The 10,252-nt window shown below is 34.9% G+C and overlaps 1 protein-coding gene across 1 annotated transcript; it reads right to left on the bottom strand.

Moving 5' to 3' along the window:
- Nucleotides 1-6,870: 6,870 nt before the first annotated feature.
- LOC120628118 (aquaporin-like) lies at nt 6,871-8,011 on the bottom strand. Its single transcript, XM_039896342.1, has one exon. The coding sequence runs from the start codon at nt 7,821-7,823 to the stop codon at nt 7,017-7,019; it is 807 nt and encodes a 268-aa protein (XP_039752276.1). The 5' UTR covers nt 7,824-8,011; the 3' UTR covers nt 6,871-7,016.
- Nucleotides 8,012-10,252: the final 2,241 nt, after the last annotated feature.

Raw genomic sequence — 10,252 nt, 5'->3', positions numbered from 1 at the left:
ACTAGGGGTGAATGGAAATCTGCAACTTCTGTGAATTTCACCGAGAAAGGGCAAATTGCTCCGGATTCAATAGCAATAACTTCAGGGTGCGAATGGTATATTTTTTTATCGTAGGCGCACAGGTTTATGATTTTTGAAGTAAATTCTGAATGTATGTTCTATACGTCTAGGGGTTGCTCAATTTATAAATTGCGTTAAATTGTTTTTTTTATATTATTTAATTTTAATTATAAGCTTTTTAAGGGAAACAACTAATACACATAAGAGTAATGCCGTATTTTTTATCACATAAACCAATGGAGTTTCCACAACTTAGATAAAAATAAACGATAACATAAACTATAAATGCTTATAATATAAAAATAAATGAAATAAATAACAAAATAAAAAAGCCATTTATTTCTCATCACAAATATATAAAATTTACATTGATTTTAAATTCTATTTATACAAAATATACAGATAAGTAAGTCTTCTTGACCTTTAGTTAATTTTTATTACCGTGCATTTACTCAGCATAAGTTTCATGTTTTCATGTCAATATATATAAATATATATATAAATAATTTATTTTTTATTTTTTTTACTTAATATCTTTATATTGTCACAGTTAAATATATGTTTTTGTCGTAGTATTTTCTCATTAGTTTGGTCATTTGATTTTATTATTATTGTAACTTATTATTGAATAATATCAATAATATAAATTATTATAATTATATTTCATGTAATTACTGTAATTATTATTATTATTATATTTCATTTATTGTGTTATTTGTCATGTGTGGATGAGAACCCCTTACGGGTATAGGCCTCCTCCAGAGCTTTCCAGGATCCTCGTTTCGGCTTTCTTTACCCAGTCTGTCCCGGCTATCCTGCAGTTATCGTCTGACCATTTAGATTTGGGTCTGCCTCGTTTTCTTTTTCCTTTAGGTCCATGTTGTAACTTTCTTGGTCCACCTGTCGTCAGTCAGCCTGGCTATGTGTCCAGCCCATTGCCATTTTAGTTTCAGCGCGTGTGACAAGAAGTCTATGACTTTCGTTTCTGCTCTGATATCTAATGAGTTCAACTTTTGAATTTTTCTAATGTTCAATAAGCTACGCTCCATTGCTCTTTGACAGGTTGTCATTTTTTTTTTTATTGGTGTGTGTCCAGGTTTGAGCGCCATAAGTTAGGCATGGGAGTAAACAGGAATCCATAGCCAGTTTCTTAAGTCGTAAAGGTAACTGGCCCTTAAATACCTCTCGTAGTGACCAATATCTATTTCATGTTTTTGATACTCTTCTTTCCACTTCAAGAGTATTTTGCGGTTTGAAGGAGATTTGTTTTCCTAGATAGACACAATCCTCTACATATTTTATTTTTACGTCGTCTATATATATATAAATGCTTATAACATAAACAAAATAAAAAAAAACTTTGCCATAATTATTTTCCTAAAAGTGCCAATTTTGACGTGAGAAATGTCTAACTATATTTGTTGTTGAAAGTATAGCACGCACGAGATAAAGAGTTATTTGTCGAATACCTTGTCTTTCATCTAGCCCACATTTCACCTACGACATGCAAAATAAATACTGTAATACTTTCCCATATAAAAACAGCATTAGCAGCATTAAGAGTTGTTTTCGAACCAAGACAGAACGATTTAATAATAAACTAAGTATGTATTATTCAAATTGTATATTTTAATGCTGTAACTTCATTCAGTTAATATGAATATGATTATAATGATTTTATTTTAAATATGTAATAAAGGTATAACCAATGCTAACTTATGTATTTCTACTTCTACTTCCTATTATATATTGTAAGATGGATGTTACAATATACAATAGTTGATATGATATGTTACATATTTTATTAAACTCCTGTTGGAATTTCTTTGGAGTGAGCGAATCCCGTCACATAACATTAATATGCGTAAACGGTTCACGGGTCAAAAGGGCAACCCAATAATTGCGAAATAGATTAACCCGAGGTAGAGAGATGGATATCGCGTAATGCGTCCCTCGGAACCTGATTGCGTGACCGTACTATATCCTTTTTATAGCCTAGAAATAGAGGGATAAAAATCTACATTTCTTTAGTCTTGTCGGCTTATATTTCACGGAGTTTTGTATTATATACTATCTGATGTTATGTTTTAAAAATATGGAGATATACAAAATCAATTCATATTGAATAATTGTATGAGAGCAACACAGTGATTCTTACTTTGTATTCCGTAGTCAATGTGTCCTGCCCTGGCCCTGTATCTAAGAAATGTTATATGGTTTTAAGTTGAAATTCGTCTCACAGTACTAAGACAAGCTGCTACAAAAAAAAATATAATAATCTCAATCACGGACTTAAGTTCCAATAATTTGTGTATATTGGCTAAATGAAAAAGTAGCAATGGTGTGTTGTGTTCAAGTTCCGGAACATCACAAGTATATATTAAGTATAAGACAAGCCCTAATACACTTCCTTGTGGTACTCCAGCTTTGATTTCTTTAAGTTAAGCGTGCGTTATGCGTATCGATTTAATAATAAGTGCTATCTTACTTTACCCTAAATGTTCTGTCATTCTAGAAGAAACAAGTTGGTCTACAAATTTATCGTCACCGAGCTATTGAGTTGGCGGATATTGGCGTATCCCTAAAGCATTAAATTCAAAAGTGAAAGATCCGCAGAAGATCCAAACAACAAGTTGATGGCAATGGGTAAGCCATGCTTGTCGTAGACACCTACGAAAGCCGTTGGACCAGTAAAGTCCTGATAAATTTTAATAAGATTACTTGTCCCAACTCTATACAGAGTTGATAAGGGTGTGAAGTATTAGATAGAATCTGTAATAACAAATGCTAATCTTTCAATCTTTGATTTATAAATACATAATGTATACAGTATGCACGTACGTCCAATCTGCGAATGTATCAATAAATCAAGATACGATTTTTATCGTTATTTTAAAATGAAACACTCCTGCAAGATATGCATCGATGTGATAACATTGTGACTACTACGTATACGGCTGATTACACGTGGATTTTCGTTTCAAGCATACGCTGGACTACTTTCAAACCTTTTTGGAGTGCATCTTGAACTGGTCGTTATCTCCACGGAAATATGCAATCCGTATATATAATATTAGCGGTCATAGACTAGTGATCAGGACTTCGGGTTGCCTTTAGGGTATCCCAGATTAATTTTAGGTACGCATCTCTTACTTTTCGGAGTCATATACCTTTTAAGTAATTGAAGATCAGTAGCTTTAAAAGTGAAGGAAACATCGTGAGGAAACCTGTATGTTTGCCTGAGAGTTCTCCATAATGTTCTCGATGGCGTTTAAAGTCTAGCAATGCGCACGGTCTAAGCCCTTCTCATTTTTAGAAGAGACATATGCCCTGTCATCATAATCCGCAGCTTATCAACGGCCTTTGCCCAGCAGTGGGACTGCTGGGAACGATTTAAGAGCGAAGACCCACCACGTTACTCCGATGCGAGTTTTTTATTTGAATACAAAAACTCGAGAGTCCGTAGTTTATGCGTATCGGATATTTAAATTCTCGCTAAGATCTTCCGTCAGGCACACCCAGTTACTGAGGTCAGTGTCACCAAATTCGAATGTTAACGAGTATATGAATCAAAATAACGCATGAACAAGCTTTAAAAGAGACTTTTAAGATGTTTAAATAGTGGAGGGAAAGCAGGCGTTACTTAATATCATGCTTAATTTGCAATATGTACTCCGCGAAAAGCAGGATAATCTGTACGTTAAACTATAATTATCTGTGTTTATACTCCACACCAAAGATCTTCCGCACTGTACTATCTACGCACATTGCGCTCCGAAACCGGAGCATCTTCTGATTTTAATTTTGCATGTGATGTTAGGGCTGATTTCTTTCAATTAAAACTATGGCAGTGGTTTACTCAAAAACTATTAGCGTTTCGGTTTCACAGACAAGTCTCAGTGACAGCACATAATGTACCACCTCTAAAGCCTGTAAAGTATTATTTCCTTTTTCATTTACACGTTGTATATTTCACGAGATATCAGAAGTTGCTGGCCGTTGTACGAATAGCAACGATACAATTAACGTTAATGTGCGTTCCGCCTTACGCTACATTAAAATACGCCCCCTAGTAATATCATCAACATTATCAGTTAATGGGTCATTACTAATACGAATTAAAAGTATATCAGCTAATCAACTGATTTCAAGTACATTACTATGTTACCCACTAATAAATTATTACATTTGATATTCATTACGCCCTACAAAAGACCTATGTCCAGCAGCGGACGTCAGTCGGTTGATTTGATGATGACGATGCCGTGATGTGACGGGAGATAAGAATATAGTCACCACGCGTCTTCTGATGATGAAGATGGTCAGCTGCCATAACTATACCGCAATGTAGTGACGGATGATTAGAATACAGTTGTTACCACCCCTCCTCTTTCCACGGGTCTCGTACCAGGCGACTAATGGACCATAACGGAGAACGGCCAGCAGCGTCATCTGTGCGTCTATTACCATCTATTGCGATCAGGAATCCGTCTGCTGTGCGTGGTGATTAAGGGCAAACCCTGTTGGGCAAGGCCTTTAGTGCAGCAGCCGATGGCTCTGATGATGATATTAATTATTCGTTACTAAATTTTACCCAAAAATGATTTTAAAAAACCATCTAATAGATTAGATTAAGTGTCTTATGAAGTCAGTTTCTAGGTTTGCGAACCCGAAAGCACCGCTGTCTCTCAGTGCGTCCTGTATATGTCAGTATCTTAAAGGGGGCTGGCTGAAAAAGAATGCTGCGCGTTTTAGTATGCAGCTGTACTGAGCCAGCTCCTTTGTTTTTACTTTAAACAAATTTATAACACAAATGTAACATTTTAGACTAATGTGTGATAATAAAGACGATTTTTCTTTCTTTATTATTTTTCGCAGAATGTGTACCAAAAAACACGATGTATAACAACAAAAGAATACAAAAAATTTAAAATTAAATTAAACTATTTTTTGTTATGAAATTAGGTATTAACTCAGCCTTTTTTTCGCGTCTTTGATAACCATTTTTAATAACTTTATTTTAACAAAAACCATATTCTTTAGATATCTTAAAGCTATTAGAGTAAGACGCTTAGAAATCCACTCTTAATATTTGCATAAAAAATTGCCCGTTTTCTTTTTTTTTTGTTTACAACAGATTTCAACAAATAAAACAATACCCCTGCCACTGAGCTATTTAATTAACCTTCTCATTTTTTCATTCTAGGCATACAAAGAATACATTGTCATTTAGTTTCGCAAAACTGACATGAGGAAGGTCTTCCTTCTTCATGGAATACATAATTTGACCATTCAGCACGCAGGAAACAGGATGTTATAAGCATAATCTAATGACCCGTGTCAAAACCAGTGAGTATAGATCAAGACACACGACGGTGTGTCAGCCAAGTCCAGCCTAGAATAAGGAACTGGCGGCGCAGCTACCGTGTATAATATTACATTGTTATTACGACAAAAGAAGTATAACTTCAAAAACAGTTTTACACCTTAATTACCTACTTAAGGTGTAAAAGTACGGTAAGGTAAGTAAGGTCCAAAACTGTTTTTGAAGTTATACTTCTTTTGGCGCGTTAGGGAAAAATGATGAGAATAAATTTTACGATCACAAAAAGTTAGTCAGTGTACACTTTCAATTGTCAAAGTCTGCGGGCTCATTCCGGTGATTTCATTGATTCAATAAATGTACAAAAATCTCATAATTTTATGTTGAGTGCAACTTCTGAACATTAAATTATGAGATTATTCGCAACAACTCCAATAATGATTCTATTAGTATTCCAAATTTAATCATGTAGAAATATATTTTTTTGTGATATTTAAATAAACTTTATTAAATTAGATAATGCGTTATAATAACACTTTTAATGCATTAAATAACTTTTTTCTGTAAACGTAGAATAAGGCGAAAGAGAAATTTTTTGAAAATATATTTATCTTGTACGAGTTTGGCAGATCTACTTTCGAATTAGTTTAACTATTATATAGTAAGTAGGCTCTAATTTGTTAGTAAAATAAGTTTAAATTAACGTTGGACGTTTATCATAAAGGTTGTTCACATTATACTTCAAATTCTTCAGCCAAAGCTACAATAGTATCTATAGTATTCTATCCATATCATACCAGTAGGAATTCAGTGCCATACCATGTATACAGCGCTGCATGGGAAATTGAACTAGACTCAAAATTCTGTCCAGTTTATTCCAACAGCACTCCAGCAAAATATATTCCAGCGTTTGGTAGTCAGCAGAATTGGATTGATATCGCGGTTCTATTTATATATTTAAATGACAGTCCAGGTGTGATTAGATTATGAACTGAGTGTAGAAAAAATAAGCAGAAAACAAACACCGCCACTCTCTCATCGCATAAGAAAGATTGAAGAAACTTTTATTTAAAAAAAATACGTTTTACTTTAAAATAAATTAATTAACTTAGTATTAATAATATTTGATAGATATCAAATATCTATTTATAACAAAATTCAAAATTATGATCGTTATCACGATACTAGGGTAAGTATCATTATCATCCTGATAACGATCCTAGGGCAAGTATCATCCTCATTTAGAACTCACTGAAATTATCATTTGCTAGTAATAAGTAGCATTGTTTCACGAAATTCTATCTCATTTTTAATGAATGTTTTATTTTATAGGAACTAATTTATTATATTCAAAAGAGAAGAGTAATGTGTATACAAATCAAAGCACAAGATGATCTCATTAAATAAACATAATTATTTTCCTGCGTAGGTTAATACCAAAACATTTCATAAAAACATTTGTTAATTCCGGTACCATACTAAATATGTACTTGTAATGTTTTAATAATAATTCGTGTCTGTTCAAATACACAATATACCTAAACAAATCACTGTGGTGTACACTTCAAATAAAAACACTATTTTTGGACTATTCGAGGTCGAACATTTAAACAAAGATTACTTATACTTCACTTCACTCAATTTCGGTCCAATGAAGCACTTTTGGCGGCTTAGCTTTATCTAATTTCAACCAGATATATTTGTAAAATAATGTTGCCAATACCGACCCAACGATAGGTCCCACCCAATATATCCAATGTCCATTCCAAGTATCGGTCCAAAACGCTGGTGCCAATGATCTCGCTGGATTCATGCTAGCCCCTGTCAAAGGACCTCCTGCTATCGATAGACCGGCTACAGTCAGACCCAATTTAATTGGATTGGATTCAACTTTATCTGCGCTAACTGGATCCCACAAATTACAGTTTATGAACACTAAAGATGCTGTCAAAAATATTTCAATACCCAAAGCTTGATAAATATTATGCTTCTCATGCGGTAGGGTCGTACAAACCCCATCGGGATATAAATCTATGGGCGACATTCCCATAAGAGCACCATAACCCATAACAGCGCCCAAGCATTGTGCAACAAAATACGCTAATCCAACTGCTATAGACATATTACCCCAGATAACTGCTGCTAATGTCACTGCTGGATTCATAAACGCACCAGATATGTGTCCGAACGTCTGTATGTTGATGAGAACGATCAGCCCAAATCCAAGGGCACCGTACATCGGTGGGTTTTTCGGGAAACCATCTATTGGTATACACGCCATGCAACCAAGAAATAGCAACAGAAATGTTGATATCAGCTCTGAAAGGATTCCTCTCCAATTATCCAACCACCAAGGGCGGAGTCCGTTTTTTCGTTTCGTGTTGTCTTCCTGTACGATCATTTCGTCTGCAGCAGATTCCGGATGACTGTCCACCGTCATTGCTCTCGTGTCAGTAACTGGTTTCACGTAATGATGCCTCGACTAAATGAATCACAGCATTATATTATGGTCACTAATTTTATTTAAAGATGGGAACTCGTCTTTCCTTATACTGTACGTGTGAACGAAACGTGTTTTGCTTGCAATCTGGTGAAATCGTTGATCAATATTTGATACAATCACGGCAGTTTGTGTTAAATTCATTATAGATATGATAGGTACATTTTATCGAAACGTCCACTTCGTCTGGAAATAAACATTTTGATTAATGGGAATCAAATACCACGGATTTGTATTACTTTAATACATTCAACTTTTAAGTACCCTGTCTGCTTATCTTTCTTTTAACCTTGCTTTATAATTTATTAATGTGTGCCAATAAATAATAATACAAGAAAAATACTTCTTGTATTATTATTTATTTATCGGACAAAATTCTATAAAAGTATACAAATATATATATATATATGTACATATATATGTATACAATGGTATATATACATGTGTGTGTGTGTGTATGTATATATATCATTAGGGTATAGATTAGCCCACTTTCTTTTGTGCACTATTACGGAAAAGTTCTGATCAGTTTATTTGTAATGCAGGGTTTTTACGATGATAAAGCATGTAACACACCGGCGCAGGGGCGGATTTCGATAGGGGTTCCAGGGCGGAAGTGGATAACTTTATTATGAATTTATTAAGCGGAAATGATCGGAGTGGCCAAGACGGATTTCGGGCGGATACTAAGCCTTCTTATGATTCCCATAGTTAGCGACCACGTCTCAGATCCGTAAGTGATCACTGGAAACACGCACTGTTCAAAGACTTTGATCTTCAGGCACTGAAGGAGTAAGACTGTACACACCAACAGAGGGTCGACAATTGTGTGAGGACCCTAACTTAGCAACCAATCGTCTTAATTAGAACAGAGTTAGTTGAAAGGACGGAGAGTAATAGAGGCTACTTTTTATCACAGGAAAACAAACGGTTCCCACGGGATTTGAGACGTATATAACAGTAATAAACGCTGGCAACCGCTAGGTTTATATTTTATTGTTGTCGTGTCGCCGGTGTTCGTGTCAAGCATGTACGTTTGGGTGGGAATGCATTTAAATTTGTGTAATTATATGTGTATCAACAGTACGCGGAAAAAAATGGCTCGGAACACTTAATATCTCTATCTGCTTCCGCCCTAAACTCTGTGTGTTTAGTCGTAAGTTAATGAAACAATAACCATTAAACAATAAAACAATATTGACTGCTTATCCGACGCCTTCCCTAATGAATAGCCTATAACATATTTAAATACGTGCCCGATGATTGTTACATTTATTTTAGTGGCACAAATACTGATTATTTAACGACGTGATTATAAACTTTCTCGATGGCATAGTGGTTACCCCGGATCACGAGATCGTGGGTTCACTATCTGGGTCAAACAAAAAAAGGCAAGGCAATGATTGGATTTCTCAGTGATGGAGCTAAAAATATTGCGATATTCAACCCTGTGCGAACATAGACAGGCGGCCAGACAGATGGGCAGGCAGGCGTGTAGACAGGCGGGCAGGCAGGCGTACAGACATTCGGGCAGGCACGCGGGTAGACAGGCGGGCAAGCAGGCAGCTAGACAGGTGGGCAGGCAGGCGGGCAGACAGAGTCTTAGTGAAAGTATCCCGTTTTATCCTTTGGTTTCGAATTCTTAAAAAGGACCCGACAGTGTCAGTTTTAACTTTTACAATGCTGGTTCAATCAATCTTGGCTAAATCGCCTTACTGGACATAAGTTAGATCCGGACTCCTGGGTTGATAGATCAGTCAGTCAGTCAGTCACCGTTGCCTATGTAGTTATATTAAGTTTAATTACGTTTACTTAAAAAAAGACTTAAAAAATTAGAAACTTTCAATTAAATTTTCATCCCTTATTTAATGCCAGGAATTTTTAAAAACTTAATTCTTCATTGTTAATCGAAAACCTAAAATCAAAGTTTCATGGTTGTAACTTAAAGATAAATTGATAAATGAAGGATTTTATACAAACTTTCATCCCCCTACTACCCTTCAGGGTTGGAATTTTAAGAAATCCTTTCTTAGCGGATGCTTACGTTGTAATAACTAAAATAATTGAAATCCGGATCGAAATGACTTAACGTAATCGTTATTAAAATATTGTTTTCAAAGTACTATGGATGTCGTACTCTAAGATACAGAATTCAATAAAAATATTAGTTGGAGACCTAGTCTACTTTTATCATTTCCCATTTTCCAAGCATAAAATTAAGATTTATGAAGCGATTTTAATACCCTTAATGGAATATTATTTTGAAAATTAAATTTTAAATATTACTAGCGTACCTGCGTACTTCGTCCCAGATTCTTACGGTTTTTCACAGATCCCGTGGGATGATTAACAATAAAATTACTGCAACT

The sequence above is a fragment of the Pararge aegeria genome, chromosome 12 (genome assembly GCF_905163445.1).
Source record: "Pararge aegeria chromosome 12, ilParAegt1.1, whole genome shotgun sequence".
Lineage (NCBI taxonomy): Eukaryota > Metazoa > Arthropoda > Insecta > Lepidoptera > Nymphalidae > Pararge > Pararge aegeria.
This window is presented reverse-complemented; position numbering and strand designations above follow the sequence as displayed.

Bases quoted from the DNA above. Each gene is read 5' to 3' on its own strand.
- LOC120628118 (XM_039896342.1), bottom strand. From the start codon at position 7,823: ATGACGGTGGACAGTCATCCGGAATCTGCTGCAGACGAAATGATCGTA.